Raw genomic sequence first — 22,910 nt, forward strand, 5'->3', positions numbered from 1 at the left:
CCTTGAACTGGGGGGCAGTGACAAGACGTCACTGTTTGTTAGTGGCGGAGGATCGGGAGCTGTTGTTTCCACGACCTCTGCCCTTGGTGCTGTTTCCACGATAGCCACCCCTATTGTTCTTGTTGTAGGTGGTCTGCGAGCCTCCTTTACTGTATTGTGTCTGCTGGGACACCTGGCCTCTGGAAGCTCCTCTATTGTTGGAGCGACAAAAAGAACCACCCCTGAACTGCTGCGACTGTAGAGCCCCCATAGACTTTGCAGTCTCTGTGTCCTTCTTAATTTTTTCTAAGGTAGTGTCCACTTCTGGGCCAAATAAGTAATCAGGGTTAAACGGCTGATTGAGTATGGTGGTTTGTATCTCAGCCAGGCGTGTCTTCGTAACATAACACTTGTATTAATCGCCCTGGCTGCAGTGTCTGCTGTGTCTAGCACACACTTAATAGATGCGTTTGATTTAAGTTTCCCTTTTTGTATTAGCATCTCTGCTGCCTCCTTATACTCATCTGGCAAGTGTTGTAACAGGGTCTCGAGTGTATCATAATGAGCCCTGTCATATCTGGCTAAGAGTGCCTGGGTGTTGGAGATTCGCCAGACATTGGCCGCTTGAGCTGCCACCCTTTTTCCTGATGCTTCTAGCACTTTAGATTCCTTGTCAGGGGGAGGAGCATCACCCGTTGTTTGCGAGTTTGCTCTTTAACGAGCATTGGAAACAACCAGAGAGTCCAACAGCAACTGTCCCTTGATATACGGAGGGTCCACAGGTGCTGGTTTGTATTTTTTTTCAATTCTCGGGTTTACTACCCTTGCCCTTGTGGTCTCCTTAAAGATGTCTCCAGCGTGTTTCAGGACACCTTTTAGCATGGGCAGAGTCTTGACAGTTCTCTCTGAGGTTGAGAAGGTGTCAAACAAAAAATCCTCTTCAATAGGGTTAGCATGGAGCTGGACATCATGATTTTTTGCTGCCCTCTCAATAAGTGCATTAAACGCAGCCGTGTCTTCTGTAGGTGAGGTCTTAATAGCATAGACATTACTGTCCGGGGCAGTTTGTGGATCCCCTGGGTCAACAGCGTCTGTCCAGGGCTCAGTGTGATCTTCTGGATCAGTGTCTACAGGATAGCTGTAATCCTCATTGTCACCATCCCCTACATCCACATCTGAATGTGCGGGTGAAAGGAGCAGGGTCTTGTCCATATGGTTGTAGAGGTTCAAAAAGAAGAGGTGACGTAGCAGAATCCCTCTTTTTCTTCAATGGAATTTTATATGACTACATAGGCTGTTCTGAGGCGATCTTTCGCTTGAAAATGAAAAGTCTACCAGTCTCAGCGTCGATGAATTGCCTCAACTGATCTTCTTGCAGAGTCTGTCGATGCTTGGTGGCCCCTTCCGTAGTTGTAGGCTTTGGCCCCATGGACACCCTTTTGGCCACTTCGACGCCCGTCTTTGGGGCGAACGCCTTAGGTACCACTGTCGGCGGCAGTATGAACTTAATTGGTGCCGATGACTTCGGAGGTTTACTGACTGGCTTAGGGGGTGGAGTGGCCTTTGGTCCGACAGCAATAGCCTTCTCTTTAATGCGTTGCAGCGACTTCTTCGGGTCGAAGTCCTTGACCATTTTCTTCGGTGCCCCGGCCTTCGGCTCAACACCCTTTAGCGACCTCCCCGGGTCGATAACACTCTTCTGTTTCGTCGGTGCCGATGGTTCAGAAGCCTTCGATCCGACCAAAGTAATGTGTACTTTCGGTTTCGATTTTGTTTCCGGTGCTTTCGGTTTTGTAGACACCGATGCTTTTGGTTTCGATTTCGATCGTTCAACCGATGGCTCGTTGGAAATGTCCGTAGCCGGGCCTTGAGGCGGGGCTGTAGAACTATGCGTTTGATTTCGGGTAAGGCCATGTGGCGATCCCTCGACCTGAGCCTTATAGAGTGTTTTAGTCTCGGCCCCCGTACCAACGGTTGGGCCTAGCTCCACGCTCAAGCTATCTTCCACGGCCCCAAAGGCCTCATCGTCATCTCCTACCTTGTCGACGACGTCTTCATTATCGACCATTTCCACATCTGCGTCGTAACTGGAGTCGATCTCTGATGCAGCATCAGACAGGTTCTCTTGAACTTCCTGCTCGACTCCCTCATCTTCCACGGCATCGAAGATGTTCACCGGGTCAGCTGCTGGGCCTCCTTTCGCGCTGCGCGTCGAAGGCGAATCGTCTTCTTGGAGCGGAACCGAGAACAAGCCATACAGCTGGCTTCATCGTGATCCGGAGACAGGCACTTGTTGCACACCGGGTGGACATCGATGTGAGGATACTTGGAGTTGCAAACGGGACATCTCTTGAACGGGCTCCGTTCCATAATGGATCGTCGATAAGGCCTCTGGCGTCGACCGGGCCTTTAGTGCTGAAAAGCCAAGCGGCTCTTCTTGACGTCCGGCTCGAGGATAGAGCTGGAATAAGTTCTGGGCACCGATCGCAAGACAATACCGACGATAACTAAAGGCCAAATATAACGTTTTTTATTGATTCCGAACTTGAGTTAACAAATATACATCCGAACCCAAAGGCGGAAAAAAACAATCTGAGGATGGAGACGATGCCCATGCGCACTGTAGTCCAGGGGAGGAGTCACCTATCTCGTGATACTTCGAAGACTCTTCCAGGACAACAATGTGCAATAATCCGGACCCAACACTAGGCGGCGATCTATGCACAGATATGAATTCAGCAGCCCACATGCCTCAAACAATTGCTGTTAATTCCAGGCTGTTGATATGCTGTTTCCTGTACCCTTGAGACCACTTTCCTTGTATTTGCAAATCTTGGAGATGACCTCCCCATGCTTCCATGGATGCATCTGTTGTTAAAACAAAATCTGGAATATCCTGAATGAAAGAGGGTCCTTCTGCTAAGTGTGTCAACTGCGACCACCAATGGAGAGCTTTTTTTCATGCGTGGTGTGACTCTGAGGGTATCGTCGAAGGAACCTAGGGCTTGTTGCCACTGAAGGTGCAGCTCCTCTTGTAGAGGTCTCATTCTGAGTCTTGCCAAAGGGATGAGATTTATTGCCAAAGAGCACATCCCCAGGAGCGAAGCAAACATGCAGACAGAAACTGACTTTTTTCTTGAAATCAGAGTTGCCAGCTTTTGAAGACGTATCTGTCGTTCGTGAGATAAGGATGCCTTGCACTGGACCGTGTCCAGTAGCGCTCCAAGAAATAAAAGGACTTGCATAGGGCGTAACTAAGATTTGCTTGTTGACAGTCAGCCCCAGAGAATTAAAGAGATTGAAGAGACGTTGTAGTGGCAATCTTGACTGCTCGTTCCGAAGGACCTATAATCAGCCAATCGTCTAATACGGGAACACTTTGATACCCTGGGATCTTAATACTGCTGCTACATGAGCTAGTCACTTTGTTAAGATCCTTGGAGCTGATTTTAGTCAAAACGGGAGCACTTTGAACTGATAATGGGCGCCGGCCACAGTGAAGTGAAGATATTTACGATGTTTGGGAAGGATTGGGATGTAGAAGTAAGAGTCTTCCATATCCAGAGAAGCCATAACATCTCCCTCGTTTAGGCAACCTAGAATCTCTGAAAGTGTGACCATGCGGAATGCTTGTTTTTTGAGGAATCTGTTCAGGTTGCGAAGGTCTAGAATTGGCCGCCATTCCCCTGATTTCTTTTTGATCTGGAAAAAACGAGAATAGAAACCAGTCCGTTTCTGATGTGATGGAACCTTCTCTATTGCATTCTTGAGGAGCATCATTAAAGCTTCTTTGAATAATAAGTGAAGACGAGGGGGAGGGGGTCCCTTGGGTGGAGTGGTAAGTGGCTTTTTGACAAATTCTAGGGTATGCCCGTTGTTCACCAGGTCTAGAACCCATTGATCTGAGGTAATTTCTTGCCACTTGTGCACAAATGCTGAAATTTTTGCACCCACAGGAATGGGAATAGGTGTGAGTGGCGCCCTGTGGACATCACTGTTTCTTTTTGGCGTCTCGTTCTTGATTTTGTGATCGTTTTCAACCACCATGACGAGAGAAACCAGCCGTGTTGGATTGCCGGTATGAAGACTGGCTGTAATTCTGTCTATACTGGGGTTGGTACTGCCTGGTCTGCTGGTTTTGGTATCCTCCTTTAGAGGAAAAAAACATGTCCCCTTGCGCCTCTGAAGGATCCGCGTTTGTATTGCAATGAGCCCAATGATCTTGCGGTATCAGTTTTTATTGCTTGGAGGGCTTCATCGATGTGTTTCCTGAACAACGATTCGCCATCATAGGCCATGTCTAAAATTTTTGTCTGGACCTCAAGGTGGTGGCCTTAAGCCAACCCTGGAGTCTGAGTACTGCCGCACCTGCAAGCTGACGAAAATTTGTATTAACAATGTCTAGTGCGCAATCAATGGTTTCGGATGCAGCAAGTTCTCCCTCTAATAGGATTTTCCTTGCTTCTTGTCTCCGGTCTTAAGGAATAAGTCCGGCCACATCTGACCACATTTGGCAGTCATAATGCCCGATGATTGCTAGGGAGTTAGCCGCTCTAAGGGAGGCAGCTGCCATAGTTGAGAATTTCTTGCAGATTAAATCAAGACAACGCCCTTCTTTGTCAGGCGGTGTAGTATTGTGTGTTGCCGGGTTCTTTGATCTTTGTTGGGCAGCCTGAGAAATGACCGAATCCTGCCGGGGGTTGCCAATGAGACAGAATGGACTATTCGCAGGAGCATAATATTTTTTGTCTATACGTGGAAGCACTTCTGGAACAGATGCCATAGTTTTCATTATTTTGATCCCTTCGTTCCAGATGTAATCAATTATCGGGACAGCATTCTGTTTGTTCCACCGTGACAGGCAATTGAAATCTAGCAGCTGCTCTCTGCATTAGATTGTGAAATCCCTGTGAGTAGTTGGCCTGATATATGATGCTCACTAGTTCTAGTGATCACCTTGTATCAGTCCAAACAACCCTTATGGTGATTGGCTGTAAGTCAACCTTATAGACCAGCTATCCTAATGGTAGCATGGGCAAAGCAGTCTTTAGGCTAAACTCTTTTGGCATGTGAAGCCAGCTGTTTTACCACATATAACCCCTTGAATACCAAGTGAAAGGACACTACATAGGTTGTTATGAAAATAAACAAGTATTTATTATCTAACATACACCTCTGAACTCTTTATGAGGTCAGAGGGCTAAGCACATGACAATACTAAGGAAGAAATACGAGTTCGCACAATATTTACACGTGTGCCATAGGGGCACGACAAACCATATACTTGAAACAATGGAATGCGAGGAAAGAAAATACTGTAAGAAAATCCGGAGGCTGGAGGATCGCTGGGACTACGCAACTGACTAGGTAAGTAAGGAGCAGGAGGCCCACGGGACTCACGTGCAGAGTGGAAACTCTCACGCGGGATGCATACCAACGTCTATGGATGCTACTGTTTAAAGAGTTACGGATTCCGGACGAACCCGGCTGGATGGAGGAAAAACAACAGTGGACCTGAACACTAGGATAGTGAACACTGACTTCAGCACCTAGAAGCTTTAGTTACCTAACCCACAGGCTGCGGGTGCATAGGGCTGAAGTGGTGTCGGGTTTGCTGCGTTGATCCCGGTGAAGCCTGAAACAAGTAGTTGCTGGCAGGCGGCCAGATGGAGGAGTCCGGTGGTTCCAAGGATGGAACTAGGAAGAAGAAGTCCTGAAAGGGAAGGGGACAGAGTCTCGGTCACTAGCCAGTGACGGTGCTGGAACCAGGAGGGAACCAGGTGCTGTGGCAGCAGTCAGGTGGAGGCCGGGACACTTCTCTCTGTAGCTGCGCGGACCAGGAGCTGTTCTCTACGACCAGGCTGGAGGCACGAGCTGTCCCACGTAGTCTGCTGCTGTTGGCGGTGTTGGATCGTCGATCTGGTCAAAAGGCCTTGGCAAGTGCAAGCCACACGGTGGAACAAAGATGGCGTCTGGTGCGGACCAGGAGGGTCCGGGGTGCTTCTCGTTTACAAGGAAGCAAGGGCCAGTCTGGGGGACCAGACCAGCAGTGTTGAATTCTTCGGGTCGTCGTCTCAGAGGTCACTAGCCAGCCGGCAAGTGACCAGACAACAGGAAAAGCAGCAACCAGGCAAAAGGACCCCACGCAGATCTCGTGGATGCTGGGGGGCTGGTCTTTGATGCAGGAGCTGCGTCGGTGAGGGGCTTCTCAGACCCCAGTGCACTCACTCGAGGATCCCTCGGCGGTCGTGCTGGAAGCGCTGTGCAGGTTTCTTCAAGATGGCCGTCTCCAAGTTGTTCGTCGCACCCACGGGTCCCAGCTGTGCTGTGGATGTGGGTAGAGTTCAGAGGTGTATGTTAGATAATAAATACTTGTTTATTTTCATAACAACCTGTGTGGTGTCCTTTCACTTGGTATTCAAGGGGTTATATGTGGTAAAACAGCTGGCTTCACATGCCAAAAGAGTTTAGCCTAAAGACTGCTTTGTCCATGCTACCATTAGGATAGCTGGTCTATAAGGTTGACTTACAACCAATCACCATAAGGGTTGTTTGGACTGATACAAGGTGATTAATAGAACTAGTGAGCATCATATATTAGGCCAACTTCTCACAATCCACCTATATCCTCTGGGGGTGAATCAGATGGTAGAGGAAGCGGTGGTGAAGGCATCAGAATAATGCATGAATCCCAAGAATCTGCAGTATGGGCCTCTGGTAACTCGCCCTCTTCAACTTCCTCCTCCTCGGATGTGTCTTGACCCTGATGAGGGTCTGGAAGCTGTTGTTCTTGAGGAGGCTCTGGAAGCTGGGGCGTTGGAGCAAAAGCATTAGGTTGAGGCAAAGGATCCGGTACCGCCACAGGTAGAGGTGGAATTTGTGGAATAACCTGCTGTGGGAGAAGCCACTGTCTGTAATCTGCTGGCATGGCTTGCAGGTCCTGTATAAGAGTAGGAGGCAGAAGGCTCATCTCACTCTGGCGAGGTTGTCTATGATACACTCTTTGGTGTGGAACAACAATGTCCTCTTGATAATATTGCTCATGGTAATCTTCCTCCTCATCATCATCTTGACATTTGTGGTGTGGCTCAGAAGGATGATGAGCTATCCCAAACGGTCCTTCATCCTCTTCATCCTCATAATCATCATCAACTTCCTGCACATATGTTTCAAGGAGATGTAGAGGAGTAAGCAGTGAAATATTGCTATACTCTTGTTTTTGAAACTTTGTGAGCTGAAAACTCCTAGATGAGACAGGCGTTGAGTGAGAAGTAGCCACAATGAAAGCTCGTGCTGTAGACTGAACAGGTAAGTCCACAGTCAATGGAATTGTTGTCGACGGGCTCTCCGTCAATGGACTTTTTGTCGACGGACTTTTTGTCAATGTCGTCGACGGGCTCTTCGTCGATGGGACAGACGTCAACGGAACGGTCGTCGATGGTGTCGCCGACGGGGCAGGTGACAACTGCGTTTTCGTCGACCATAATACTCTTGTCGCCGATGAAGGCTTCGTCGACGGTACTGTAATTGACGTGGACTTCGAAACTGACTTTGTCTATGAGGTCTTCGTAGACGATTCTTCGACAATGGTCTTCTTAGACAGGATAGTAATCCTCGTCGACAGTATAGGAGAGGTGATAGACGTCGTCGAGACAGTCTCAGTCGATGATGGAGCAGAAGAAGTGACAGAAATCGTCAAAGAAGGAGGTAAAACCAGAGATTTTGAAAGGCTTTTACTCACAGTTTTTGTAGACGCCTTCTTAGAGTCCTTGAGAACAAAGGTCTTAGGAGTCTGCGCTGACACAGAGGAGATGAAAGGAGACCTCTGAGAAGGGTCAGACGTAGAGTGAGAAGGTTTATGGTGTTTTCTCCCCTCACTCGAAGAGCTGTCCTGGGATCTAGCTCTCTTGCTAGAAGTTGAGGCTCTGTCATCCTTCTGACCCGAAGAGGATTAGAGCCACAACAGACCTCTTGCCTCCCTATCCCTAAGAGTCTTAGTAGGGAAGGTACAGAAAATTTTGCACTCTTTTGTCTCATGGTTTGGGTAGAGGCAGTAGATGCAGTCCTTATGTTGATCATTAACCTGGACTCTCATCTTCTCGCAGGTTCTGCAGGGCTTGAATAAAGCTTTCTTGCCAGACATCATGGATAGAAAGGAAGAAAAACTGAGTGGCACTCAGGGAGACTCCTTTCCACAAGACGTGCGGTGAAAATGTGAGGAGAACTGGCCCTGCTGAGTGTTCTAAAGGGTGCTGATAGCTGACTGGTTGGGACCATCTTTTGGTTCTTTTAGCAAAATGAGGTAGATAGGCTGCTAAGATCTAGACCTCAGGCTTTTTCCTTGGGGCCTACAACTATTATTTACCTTTGGCACTACTTTTGTATTTACTGTGGGACTCTTGCCGCCTCGGAGACGGGGAATGAATCGGGCATGTGAATCTTTGAAAGATACCCCAATACTAAGTAAGTAAGTAAGTAAAATATCTTTATTCGATTGTTTGCATATAACAATCATAAAAGTACATATCATAAACATTAGTCATAAGGTACAGTTTGTGCAAAAAATAAAATATATTACCACATCAGCATGAGCACAAGCGGAAATTTCAAATTTGTAGTTTAAAAACAGTAAAAAATACAATGTTAAAAAGAAGAATCATATCGGGAACAGCGTTGATTAACCTTCCATGCTTTTCCTGTGTTTAAGTGCAAGTTTCAAAAAACTACATAAGAACAGGGTGCTGTCGCTATTTAGCATTTGAAGGTAATAAAGTGCTGGTCTGTATTGTACAAAATGGAGCCGTTGTAGTAAAGGTTTTAAAAACAATTTACGAGGGACTATATAATATGAGCAGAAAAATAAAAAGTGAGCCAGATCTTGTGGAGACTTATTGTCGCAGCCACAAGCTGGCAACACTTGGCCCCTGTGTGCCCCACTTGGTACAGCTAGCAAAAGATGGAACATGTCAAATCGAAACCTTGTGAGCAAAAAGCGTTCGTGTCCCGACAAGGGCCAGACTAGGTAGGGTTCTATATGGAGGGTCGTTTTGGTGAGAGCATGCAATCTCACACTGTTTTTCGCATACTCTCTTTCCTCCCTTGCTAAGTGCCTGGTTGTCATAAAGGTATTCTTCACGTAAATAACATCAGATTTGGTTATTTTCTCTGGGACTAGAAAGAGGTCAGGCCGGCCTAGTTCAGAGAGGCATCTTTTAATATATTTTAACCGCGGGATCTTGTACTTCCCTTCCCACTCTAAAGCCTCTTGCAGGATGTTTCTAGTAAGGGGTATATCTGGATTTAGCCAACTGTTTAGCCAGCATAGCAGGGGGTTTACCGCAATCCTATCACTTAGATAAGGCATACCTAATTCTGTGTGGACAGAGAAGTTTGCCGCACCCCTAGGGAGCCTTAGAACTTGCTTTAGAAAGTTGTTTTCAATAACCTCAAGGGCGTCTATGGATTCAGAACCCCATATTTCACTCCCATAGCATGCGACTGCAATGCTTTTGGCTTGGTATAACTTCAGAACAGCGGCCACTGGGCTATTTCCCATTTTCTTAGCAAAATCCATTATACCTGCGTTTACGCGCACTATCTCGCCCTTTTTCTTTTGTATTGCAGGTGCCCAGGTTAGTTTGTGGTCAAAAAGGACACCAAGATACGAAAAAGTCCTAGTTGTCGGTATTTTTTCGTTGTTAACAGAATGGGGGTAACTTTTTTTGGGGCCTGAGCCGGTCATCATGGTGAAAGATTTCGAGTTATTAATGCTCAGGCCACGGGAATTCATAAATACAAAAAAAGAATCAAGCAGAGTTTGGAGGCCGATCGCTGTTCTAGAGATTAGGACGGCGTCGTCAGCATATAGCAAGACGGGCACGCCCTTCCTCCCTATGTATGGGTAGTCTGCGCCGGTTTTTAGAAGGTGTTCCTCCAGGTCGTTAATATAAAGATTAAAAAGAAACGGGGCTAGGATGCACCCTTGTCTAACCCCGCGGTTTATCCTGAAGTCCCTAGTTACTTTCATATCCTGTGTGAAGCGAACATTTGCTCTGGTGTCCGAATGTAAAGCTGATAAAAAATTTATGAGATTTTGCTCCACACCCATTTTTTGCATGACCTCCCAGAGCCTACCTCTGTCGACACAGTCGAAGGCGGATGATAAATCCATAAAGGCCATGTGGATAGACCCTTTTCTGGCCTGGGTATATTTCCCGTTTATTAGATACAGGTTCAGACATTGCGCTATCGTGGAATGACCTGGTCTAAACCCGTATTGGATGGGTGACAGAATGTTTTTTTCCTTGGCCCAGAGTACTAGCCTATTTAAAATAATACCCCCCACCACCTTGGCAATTGAGTTGATCAATGATATTGGCCTGTAACATGTTACACTTCTACGATCCCCTTTCTTGAATACAGGCACTATGGTCGAGGACCCCCATGATTTCGGGCAACCTTTGGAGATCCCAGCATTTATTACTGCGGTGAGGACTGGTGCCCATAGCTGAGTATCTGATTTAAAGAGGTCAGGGGGAAGACCATCAGGGCCTGGTGCTTTGTTGCTAGTCAGACCCTGGATACCCTTTACTACCTCCCCCACTGTAAAACACAATAATTCTTCGTCAGGGGTATTAAAATCAATGTCCGCTTGTGCATCGTCACTTTGGAAAATTGTTCTAAAATGAGTTAACCACTCATCCTCGGGTATGTTTGTCCCGATCACAGAGTTACTGGGGTCGTCGAACAGGGGCTGATTTATAATCTTCCAGAACTTAGAGCTGTTACCCAGAATTGCTGGATCACTCAGGGAATCCCAGATGCTTGCCTTCACTTCTTTCTTTCGGGCTGCTAGAGATGTTTTGTAGATGTTTCTCAGTTCTTTTACAAGGATAGGATCTCTAGGGTTGGCCTTTAGTGCTTTTTTTAAGTTTCGTCCGGCCTTTGAGCAAGCTTGGTCAAACCATTTCGGGTGGGGTTCATGATGTCCCTTCGCTGGTATAGTTAACAGTTCACCAATTCTGTCTACCACAACTGAGAAGGCGGTTAAAGTCACTTCAGGTAAGGTGGTAGAGGAGGCACATAGTGCGAGTTCTTTGCCACAGCTGTTATTAATTGACTTATACAGGGTAACACTGTCGACTTTTGACCACTTCAAACGACGATTTCCATTTATTGGCTTTAAACGGCCACAATCTTTCCTGGGCTTTCGAAGTTCGAAGATGCCTCCTCTAATTTTCATGGAGATGGGATTATGGTCACTGAACAAGCTTGTTTGAATTTCAAAGTCAATTACTAGATCAACGAGATCTCTTGAGAGGAGAATGTGATCTATATAAGTGCCGTTTCTAGGACCTTTGTACGTGGGGACGTCAAAAATGTAAGAGTCCTCTGATATAGACATTGCAACTGTCAGGTTCCTGTCATCAGTTAGGTTGTTAACATGGGTACCTCGTGGCGAATGATCAAAGTGGAAACCAGATCTATTATTGCATCCTAAAAGTCCAATTGGTGTTTCTGCAGGGTTACCACATGGATGCGTGTTAAGGTCTCCAGCAATGATGATGCTGCGGGGCAGACTTGATGCTTTAACTTTAAGGAAGTTATGTAGATGGAGAATGTTACACTCCCTATTTGATGATACAGCATTATAGAAGTTAATGAGGGTCAATGCCCTTTTGCCCCTCCTGAGTACCAGAGTTTGGATGTGTCTGTTGTTAGATTCCCTGTTTGAGACCTGACAGATGAGTGCAAGGCTAACGTAAACTGCCAAGCCCCCCTTTGATCTTCCACTGTTCGATGGAGTTGCCGGTAGGAAGAAGCTTTGGAAGCCTTCGATGTGTACATTTACGTCTTCCAACCATGTTTCTTGAAAACACAAGATGGTATAGTCTTTTATGTGTGATACCCATGTTGGATCCTTTACCTTGGAGGCCAGGCCTGCAACGTTCCAGGACAAAAGTTTTATAGGGCATGGTGATGTAACATTTGGGCTTACTTCCTGGGCGTTGGTTATAGGTGGGGGTGTCACTTGTTTCCCTTGATCAGTTATTGTGTCTGCTTGTGTATCAGTGCTGGATAGAGAGTTTGCAACACCGGCAATACCGCAGTGGACTTGAGTAGGCGGATGTGAGGGACTAAGCTCATGTAGGGGCGGTGTGCTCTCTGTCTGGTTTGCTAAGGACGCTGCCTCGTGGATTACAACTGACCCTTGAGTAAAATTATTTGTACGCTCTAGTATAGTGCTCACTGGGTTATTGGGAGCTGTTTCCATACATAAAAACTCTGAGTATGTGGGAAGGGGGATTAGGGGTACAGTATGTCAATCGATCTCGTCCAGATATTCTGGGGCGTAAAGCGTGTCATATCTGTTTGAGACAGGGACCCCATAGTGCATGTTTAACTGTTGTGGATGTGGATAATGCTGAAACTGTGAGCGGGGTAGAAACTCCCTTCTCTCCTGATGGTTTGTACGATGTCTATTTTGCCTGTTAGGCCATAGGGGTTCATTCCTCTGGTTAATGTAGTCCAGCGGGGTAGGCGGTTCATACAGCCATGGGGTTTCCCTAGCTAGGTGATACGCCGTTTGCTCAGGCGGCCCCCCCTGTCCATGGGTTAAATGTGGTTGTTTTACATTGTGACCGGGATTATTGGAGGGGTAAAAATAGCTTAGATCCATTGTGCGGATCAGGCTGTTGGTCACGCCACTTTTCCAGCTGTTCACAAAACTAGCTGCGCGACTATCACCGAAGGTTACCACGATGCAGTCACCTTCAGTTGATTTGAATCTGGTGCCCACCCAGTCTACTCTTTTCACATGTGAGATATGGCCAATAATGTGTTGTGGAATCGGTCTATGATTTGTCAGCCAGTGGCTGACCTTATTTTTTAATTCCGCGTGAGATTCTGTTTTCTCCTCCGGTAATTTAGGAACCCCAATCATAACGCTGGTATAAGGACTGGATTCAGGGGGAAGGTTTATGTGGGGAGGTCTTTTAACTGCCACTGGTTTTGGCAGTTTATCCCCTGTTTGCAATATAGGGATACTCAAATGTGTAGTTTTAGTTTGACTCGTTTGTTCTAGGTGGGTTTGTACTAGTTTGGCTGGGGAACTTTCGGCGGCCCATTCACTTTCCTCAGTATCATTATCTGTTGGATTTTGGGCATTTGTCAGGGTAATGGCCACTATGGGAGGAGGGTTAGACACCGTGTCTAGATTTTTTCTCGGCTTAGAGTGGGGAGTTTTATCCAGGCAAGCTGTCAGGGTGTGATTATTTGCAGTGTTGTGAGTAGTTTGCTTTGTCCTTACTGCTTTATTATGACTAGAGGCAAGTGAGCTGCGAGCTGGTACAAAGGTGGAAGTGTTTTTTGGTGCGTTCAATGTTTTGAGTAAAGTGGAAGTTGCATCGTTTTGGGCCCTTTCAAATTTCCCTAGAGCCTTCTCGATGTTAATGACTCTCTCACTAATGGGCTTCAGGAGGGTCTTGAGTAGGGCTTCTAGTTGACCCAGGAGTAGCTTGTTATTTGTCAGTATATTGTCTGACTGATCTGAGTGGGCAGTGGTCATATCTGTGGGGCCTGTCTGCTGCTTGCTCAGGGACGACCCTAGCTCCTGACTGGTTGAAGGGGAACAAAGATTTACTGCTATGGGTGTTGGGTTAGCCAGTCTAAAAGTGGACCAGATATCTTTGGCTAAATGATGTTTTTTGGCCTTTAAACAAGGTATTTTTTTAACTATAGTTGTTTTTTTTTTGTTTCGCAGTCTGCAGGACCTATTTGTATGTTTTGGCCCTGATCTCTTAGCCGGGGGAGGTTCTATTCCTGTAGGTGCAGTAGATGTTAAACCTGCCGAGGTTAAAGACCCAGGATCTGAGTGGTCAATGGACGGCAAGCATGAATTAGTTCCGTTATTGCTAGGCACTATAAGGCTATTGTCCCTGCTGCTGCCTAGGGAGGGAATAGTCAGGGCAGTTGAGGTGTTGTCTCTTGTTTGGGGACTTGGAAGCCCTGTGAAGGACAACATTAAGATTGATTCTTGTGAATTCATTGTATTATCTTTAGAATTAACGTTTTCGGTGGTATGAAGAGAAAGATCCGGGAAACACAAGTCTGGCGTTAGAGATAGTCGTCTTTCAGTGTCCTGGATAGCGTCAGCCACCACACTGATTGTTTTCTGTAACATTAAGTCAATAGCGGTTATTGTAGGAAGAGGGGTTTTAGGAGCACTTATTGTTCTTGTTACAGATCTAGTGGCCACGGGGGTCTTTCTAGTTTTGGACATCTTCACGTTGTTTTCCAAAGTATAACAGTAATAAGAGGCTCCCCTTTAGTACGCAGCGATTAGAGAGCAAGGGGTGTTAGGGTACCTTAACGTAGACGAAAGGGGAATGACCCGTCCCGGACTCCTCGGTCCCCGGAGGGCCACAGAGGGCCCGCCCTTTGCCCGGCGCTGCCCCGCGCGCTCCCGCGACGCGGGTGTTGAAGGCTGTTTTTAAGCGCCTCCTGGCGCGCTCCGCCTCAACGCGACTTCCGGTCGCGGAGGCTGCTGGGAAATGTAGTCTTTCCCTCACCCCCACTCGGCGGCAGCACAGTTGTTGCGAGGCTGCGGCGGGGGGGGGAGGTACTCGACAGTGGAGCTGCGGCAAGGTCGGCGGCAATGGTGGTGCTCCTGGGAGGGCTCCGCTGTCAGGGATGGCGATTCTGCTCCTGGTGAGTTATCTGGCGATTTGCTTGTTACCCAGTGCTTTGGTGGTTGAAGGCTGCTTTTAAGCGCCTCCTGGCGCGCTCCGCCTCAACGCGACTTCCGGTCGCGGAGGCTGCTGGGAAATGTAGTCTTTCCCTCACCCCCACTCGGCGGCAGCACAGTTGTTGCGAGGCTGCGGCGGGGGGGGAGGTACTCGACAGTGGAGCTGCGGCAAGGTCGGCGGCAATGGTGGTTCTCCTGGGAGGGCTCCGCTGTCAGGGATGGCGATTCTGCTCCTGGTGAGTTATCTGGCGATTTGCTTGTTACCCCAATACTAGATAACTGCTTGGTACATTTGTTTTTTAGTGTTTGAGAGCGTCACAACACCACAAAGAGTAAATGTTCCTTGGACTGAATGCCTGCAGTTCACTGTAAGCACGGGGGAGCACGGTGCGAGGAGGCAGGACACTGGTAGCACATTCTGTCAAGGGAAACCACCTGTAACCTGAAGTAATGTATTTTTTGCTGGAAAGCTGTAGTGACCTTCAGTAATCCTACCACAAGAAGAGCAGATTTTACTTGTGAATCGCATTTCTTCCTTCTGGAATGGGCATTATTTACTGTACTTCAAGCGCCAGGATGCCCTCTGGGTGACAGGAATGCGCTCTATAAATATACTAAATAAATAAATAAATAAATAAGGTGTTCTACCAAGCTGTGATGTCAATATTCTGAAAGTATGCTATTATTGCTGCGAGAAATAGTAAACACATTTAAGAAAAACGTATGCTATTCTTGATGCGTTTAATTCATTAAAGCTACACAGGACATCCTTAGCTGTAGTTTGACTCCACATTGGGCTCTCTTAACCTTTTGAAACATGATTTGTCTTACCTGGCTTGCTCTCGGCTATGTCTTCTTTGTCTTTAGTATTTTCGGCTTCTTTGGCTGCTGGAGCTACAGAGTCATTGGACACATGGGATTTGAGTTCACATTTCGTAGGCATAGATGTTAGATGCTTGTCATTTCCACAAACTGCTCCCCCAAAAAAAATAAAATGTAAATTTAAACTTTTATATAAAACTCAACAACAAAACGTCTCTAGCATTAAATGTCTTTCAAATGTTCAAGTGCGTTCTTAAATTTCATCAGCATGCTTCAGTATTGTACTTTAAAACCACACTGGATATTGGTGCTTTGTTCCGGAAGTTCGAGTGGTTGCTGCCCCCCATTTGGTAACTATGTTCCGATGAAAAAGATCAAATTTAAACAACTTCTTGAAAAAGTCAAAGTTAAAACAGCAATTTTGCATATCAAAAACAAGGCTGCATTAAAAATTCCCATGACTCGAAACTGCCAGAATTTTTATGTGTTCCGAGTAATAGATGAAACATTGTTGTTCCCAGCAACCGTAGGCAATGTTCCCATAAACAGACATTTAAACTATTTTCCAGCCACTGTTCTTCATTATCATCACACCACATTTTCTGGACATTTAATTAAATTCTTTTTGCAGGTGTATATGGTAAATTGCTTTCAGTATTGGGTTTTTCACCTGACTATCCTGATGTGACACAACATGTTGATGATGGCCCCTGGTGTCTGGAGAGGAAGCATGACTGTATCCAGCTCCCTTTGATTATGACAGCTTTCAGACCCTGTCTTCCTTCATGCAGTAACTCAGCACATGCTGAAGTTGCTTTGGCAGCTTCATGGCTGAAACGTGTCGACCTGGATAGGACATGAGCTGGGTAATGGAGCCTCTAGTGCCCGACATCCTTTTTTAATCACCACTACACCACCCATCTAATAAAAGAAACATTTTGAGCACTGGTAGGAGCATGGGGTTTTTAGTTGCCTGGATCCCCCATTCCTCGGATCATCCATAAATAGCCCCTCTATCCACAATGAGAGCCGCAACCACTAGAGCATTCTCTGGCGAGCGGGGATGGCCAATGATGAAGCACAACACCCAGGGGTGTGTTAGGCCATTCTGCTCTTTTTTTGGAAATACCCCTAGGGTCCTACCTCCAGTTACTGGGATGCAAATCATCCTGAATTGAGTAAATTGAACATTAAAGAGGATGTCTGCCTCCCCAGATGGAGCCTTAACTGCTCGGTACATTTGTTTTTTGGTGTTTGAGAGCATCACAACACCACAAAGAATAAATGTTTCTTGGACAGAATTCCTGCAGTTCACTATAAACATTCGATTTTCCCCATTTCTTATCCCACTTCAGGGGGCAACCTGTTGACTACAGAGCCTCTTTTTCCGTAATCATGCATTTATCTAGGTCTCTTGGCCAAGTTCCGGAAGTTGGAGTGATCGCTGCCCCCCATTTGGTAGCTATGTTCTGTTGAAAAAGATTAAATTTAAACAACTTTTTGAAAAAGTCAAAGTTTAAACAGCAATTTTGCATATTAAAACAAGGCTACATTAAAAAGTCCCATGACTCGAAACTGCCAGAATTTTTATGTGTTCCGAGTAGTAGATGAAACATTGTTGTTCCCAGCAACCGTAGGCGATGTTCCCAGAGGCACCTAATGCATCAGATCCAGAGTGCAAACATGTTTAAATCCGTCTCCCTCAGCAACTGCCAAAAGAGGAACGACCAGTGCATAATCTGCAGAAGACGAGCCATGATCCAGATCACCAGGAGATGAAGCATCCAAGGAGGGCTCACAGAAGGTGTTTACAAGCAAGAAAAGCGTGAAGGAACACAGGCCTTTAGGGGACCCTCCAGCTGGCTTATGTCTGAAGATTGAACCAGTTGCGTTCCTAGACAAATGTCCACGGCACACTCGAAAGTGCACAGTCGACAGCGGAATATGGGCTGCACGCAGTGTAGGTAGACAGGCCGCAAGGACAAGAACCAATAGTCACTGAGTTACTGAAGCAAGGTTGCGCCGAAGGGCTGTACCATGCGTTCACAACTCAGGAGCACATGCAGTAGTTCTATTCCCCTTTGGCCTTGAGACATCCAATGAAGAGTAGAAAAATAAAAGCACAGTGCCGACAACCAGGAAGAGGACAAGCGGTAAGCCTCCAAAAATGCTTCCAAGCATGGAGTGTATTACTGATGAAATAACTTCAAAGACCGTTGGGAAGGTGCTAACCAACCCAGAGCCAGTTGTTTTTAAAAAGTGCAATAACACCACAGTGCTAGACATGTTGAATATGCGCTGCACACCTCCCAAAAATGCTGTAGGAAATCAGTGCGGAGTAGCAACTGTATCTCAGAAGTATACCTTGCAATTTGAAGATCAAACGTCTCCCGTGTGGATGTTAAAGCCACATCCTTCTGAAACAATAAGGCTTTCAGTTTGCTCAAAGAAATAATTACAGGAGTAAGACCAGTTAACCCAGGTGAGACCGGGGAAAGTATGCAACAAATAACAATGTTTCAACTGGAAATCATTAAAACAGGACAGTAAAAACCAGTGCTATAAATTATAATGGGGGCGGGGAACAAAGGAAAGGAGAAAACAACGAAGATGGTAGAGTGAAAAGGTTACTATTTGTAAGTAGTTATAGCAGAATATAAAATGACCATAACACACAAAGTGAGCACTGGGTGTGATAGTGAGTGATGCAGGGACACAGGGGTGAAGAGAACAGCGTGAACGGCGTCATGGGGAAGAGGAATGTGGTCAAAATTACAAATATATATATATACTATGTTGATGTCGAAAAATGCAGAACTGCACAGACACTTCAGAGAGAATTAAAGACAGAAAATGCAGCCTACATCACCAGGCTACACTGTCCAGTACTTCAACTATAAATTCCACCAAAAATCCACAAACAGCAAAGTCTGTCCAGATTCCCCTTGCTTTAGCATCAAAAACCCTCTGGAATGATAGAGAGGACGACATGGACAGACAAGCCCCATAGGCTGCCATTATGTTGCTCAGAAAAGGATACTGTGCCTTTAAGAGATCTTTCCAGAACTTCACGGTATCCCAGAATGCACTGCAGGTCCCTTTTACTTTCAGTTCTTTTTGAAGGCGTAACACGCCAGACCTGTAGCATCCCTTACATGAATATCTCTCTCCACCGGGGAGGAAGGCGGGCGCTTATGACTATAACAGAGATACCCCCTACTACAGAACTGGAGCTACAGGACAGAAACTACTCCTTCTGTAGTAGGGGATCTCTGTGTATAGTCATAATCTAGTGGATAGAATGGCAAGCCCATCCCCACATCAAAGCGGCGGTGGAGAAACGAGAAATAACACCACTATTGTGCGAACAGATTTCGCAGCGAAGCCTGCCCAACCTGAGCGTCTGCCCTGGCATCAGTGTCCAGGAAGTAATGCTTAGCAAAGGTATGGACCGACTTCCAAGTGGCCGCCTTGTATATTTCTGCAATTGGAACATTACGGAGCAAAGCCGTCGTGGCAGCTTTGCCCCTGGTGGAATGAGCCTTAGGTTTACCCCCTAAGGTCTTATTAGCCTTTTGGTAACACAGTTGTATGCAGGACACAATCCACCTAGAGATGGACTGTTTAGAGGTAGCAAGACCCGTCCTGACTGATCCATAATTGATAAACAATTGGTCTGACCTACGAATATCCTTGGTCTTATCCAGATAAAATGTCAACACACTCCTAACATCCAGGGAATGCAGCGACCTTTCCGCTGGAGAGGAAGGATTCTGAAAAAATCGTAGGTAAAGTTATGGTCTGGTTAATATGAAAATCAGATATAACCTTTGGAAGAAATTTAGGGTGTGTACGCATAACAACCTTAGCAGCATGAAATACAGTATAAGGTTCCTGGCAACACAACGCCTGAATTTCACTCACCCTGCGGGCCGATGTAATGGCCATGAGGAACGCCGCCTTCCAGGACAGGTGCTGCAACGAAGCCTTATGAATAGGTTCAAAAAGCTCCTTCATCAATCTGGACAGCACTACCTTCAATTCCCATGAAGGCGAAAGAAGCCGGACAGGAGGGAACACTTTCTTCAAGCCTTCCAAAAAATCTTTGATCACAGGGATCTGAAAGAAGGAAGTCTGTGAAGGGAATTTCCTGTAGGCAGTCAGCGCAGCAAGATGAACCTTAATGAAATGGACATTAAGGCCAGACTGCGCCAGATGTAAAAGATACGGAAGGATGACATCTTCCTTACACGTCGTCGGGTCATAATTCTTGGACTTGCACCAGATGCAAAACCTCTTCCACTTGTAAGCATAGGAAGTCCGAGTAGAGGGTCGCTTAGCCTCCTTCAGTATGTCCATGCAATCTTCAGGTAGATTCAAATGGCCATATTGCACTATCTCAGGAGCAATGCCGCCAAACTCAAAGACGAGAGGTTGGGGTGAAACATCTGCCCCCCGAACTTCGTGAGAAGGTCCGGCCTGCACGGCAGCCGTATGTGAGGAAGGAGAGACCGGTGAAGCATGTCCGTGAACCACCACTGCTTGGGCCATTCTGGGGCAATCAGGATCATCCGCGCCCTGGACTGGGACAGCTTGATGAGCACCGCCGGAATCAGGGGAATGGGTGGAAAAGCGTACAGAAAGCTGTTCGACCAGTTGATCCATAGCGCATTCCCCTGCTGGTAGTACCTGGAGGGGAAGTCTCGGCATTTGCTGTTTTCGGCGGTGGCGACCAGATCTACGTCTGGAGTTCCCCACCTTGCGAAGACTTCTCCTAGTACTTTGTCGTTTATGACCCATTCGTGGTTTTCCTGAATCAGTCTGCTCAGTGTGTCCGCCTGAACATTCTGCACACCTGGTAGATGGTTAGCCGTTATCGTCAGTCCTCTGGCCAGAAGCTATCGCCAGATCGCCTGCGCCTCCTGTGACAGAGTGCGTGATCTCGAGCCCCCCTACTTGTTGAGGTAATACATCGTGGTCGTATTGTCCGTCTGTACAAGCAGAGAGTTGGTCTGGAAGGACGGATGAAAGGCCTTCAGTTCCAAGTGAACAGCTCTGAGTTCCAGGAAATTGATGTGATACGTGGACTCCATCGGGGACCACGTTCCTTGAATCTGTAACTCTCCAGAGTGCTCCCCCAAGCCGTGGAGAGAAGCATCCGTCACGATAGTCTGAGTGGGAATGTCCTTGTGGAAGGGAACCCCTCTGAGGAGATTCTCCGCTGAACACCACCACTTCAGAGACTGAAGAGCATGCAGAGAAAATCGTATCTTGTCGTCCCAAGACCCTTTCCTCTGATCCCACTTATCCTCCAAGCACTCCTGCAACGGTCTCATGTGCAGTCGTGCGTGTGGCGTTAGGAAGATACAAGAGGCCATCGATCCCAGTAGAGAAGACAGCGTCCTCACTGTTGTAGATGGAGCGGTCATAGGAGCCTGAGCCTTCTGAAGGAGTGATAATCGTCGCGCCTCCGAAGGAGACACGCTTGCTGACAGCGTATTGATGGAGGCTTCCAAGTATTGAATGCACTGGACCGGGGTCGGGACAGACTTGGACATGTTGATGTGCAACCCCAGCTTGTTCAAGAGAACGCAGTCTTCTGGAAGTGTGCTTGAGCTTCCGAGAAGGAGGAGGCCTTGATCAACCAATCGTCCAGGTACGGGTAGACAAACTCCTTTTTCTTCCTTAGGTGTGCTGCTACCACTGCCATGCACTTCGAGAATGTTCTTGGCGCAGACTTCATGTCCGAATGGCAGCACTGTGTACTGATAATGATTGGCGCCGACTTGGAATCGCAGGAACTTCCTGTGTTTGTGTGCAATGGGCACATGGAAGTACGCATCTTGTAGGTCTATAGAACATAGCCAGTCTCCCTGCTGCAACTGAGGATATATCTGATGCAACGACAGCATGTGAAACTTCTCTCTGCGAATCCACTTGTTTGCCTGTCGCAAGTCCAGAATGGGCCTGAACTCGTTCTTGTCCTTCTTGCGAACCAGGAAGAACCGGGAGTACAGACCTCTTCCCCTTTGAGACAGAGGTACATCTTCTATTGCCCTTTTCCTTAACAGGATATCGGCCTCCGCCTGGCGCTCGCACAGCTGACACTGTGCGCTGACCGAAGGAATTGATGGAGGCGGGCTGGTAAACCGAAGACTGTATCCATTGCAAACAATATTCAGCACCCATTTGTCCTGAGTAATTTTTCCTCACTCTGCCAGAAAAAATTGAACGCTTCCCCCCACCGGAGTGGTTAACGGTGCAGGGGAAGCAAGCGCTCAGGGCCTAGACCCGGCAGGGCCTTTGGTAGCTGTTGCCGACTGTTGGCCGCCTCTGCCTTTCTGGCGCTTCTGGAACGGTCTTCGGAACTGCTGCTGTTGTTGCTGCTGCTGTCCCGAAGCCTGGCCACGCCCTCTGCCCTGTCCACCGAACCGTCTCTGGAACGGGCGGTAAGATTTCTTGGTATCCTTGGGCTTTTCCAGACCCACAGCCGTGAGTGTTTCGGCCTTCGCCTTTATGAGGGCCATTTCGTCATCTGCATGTTTTCCAAACAGGGTTTTGCAAGAAAATGGTAAATTGGCAACCCTTTGTTGTGTGTCAGGCTTCAGAAACGTGAGGCGGAGCCAGGCGTGTCATCGCTGGTTAATCCCATGTCAGTAACCATGCGCCGCCAGGAGGGAAGAATCGGCTGCAGCACTGATGACCTGATTCGCCACTAACATCCCCTCATTCAACACCTCTTGAAAATCTTCTCTCTTGTCACGAGGCAGGTGTTCTACAAACTGCTGGAGGGATTCCCAGAGGACTCGGTCATACCGTCCTAACAAGGCCATGGCACTCGCCGCTTTCATGGAAGTCGCCGACGTCCCACAAACCTTCCTCCCGCCGAATCCAGCCATCTAGATTCCTTTTCTGGTGGGACTGTGGATGATGGAGTGGTGGCATGCTGCTTTCGAGCTGCCGTCACTATCACCGAGTCTGGCGGAGGTTCCACCCTTAGAAAAGCCGGATCCGAGTCGGGAGCCCGGTATTTCTTCTGTAGTCTCGAGGGGGCCGCCTTAGTCACCGCCAGGGTGAGAAACATGTCCATGGCCGGATCCTCCAGGCCCGGTACCAGTGGTAGTAATGGCCGAGACAGATGTTTCTGGTGCAGCGTCTCGAAGATCACCGATGTTTTGGGCGTGGGCACCGTCAACGAGATGCCCAATTTTGCTGCACCCCTCAACAGGACACCATGAAAGGACACCAGATCGTCAACCGGTGACACCCTTGTCTCCGGCGACCCCAACAACGTCGGTGAATAGTCCCTGGTCTCTGAAGACCCCGTATGGGAACGGGACCTGCGCCTCTTGTGGCGTCGTCT

General features: G+C 47.3%; 1 protein-coding gene across 1 annotated transcript in view; it reads right to left on the reverse strand.

Moving 5' to 3' along the window:
• The window catches only part of ZCWPW1 (zinc finger CW-type and PWWP domain containing 1), a 645,937-nt gene that overhangs the window by 168,875 nt on the left and 454,152 nt on the right, over positions 1-22,910 (reverse strand). The window contains exon 10 of the mRNA XM_086945720.1: positions 15,557-15,697. Coding sequence (XP_086801846.1) covers positions 15,557-15,697 — 141 coding nt within the window. The remainder of the gene's footprint in view (positions 1-15,556; positions 15,698-22,910) is intronic.

The sequence above is a fragment of the Lissotriton vulgaris genome, chromosome 12 (assembly GCF_964263255.1).
Source record: "Lissotriton vulgaris chromosome 12, aLisVul1.2, whole genome shotgun sequence".
Taxonomy (NCBI): Eukaryota; Metazoa; Chordata; class Amphibia; order Caudata; family Salamandridae; genus Lissotriton; species Lissotriton vulgaris.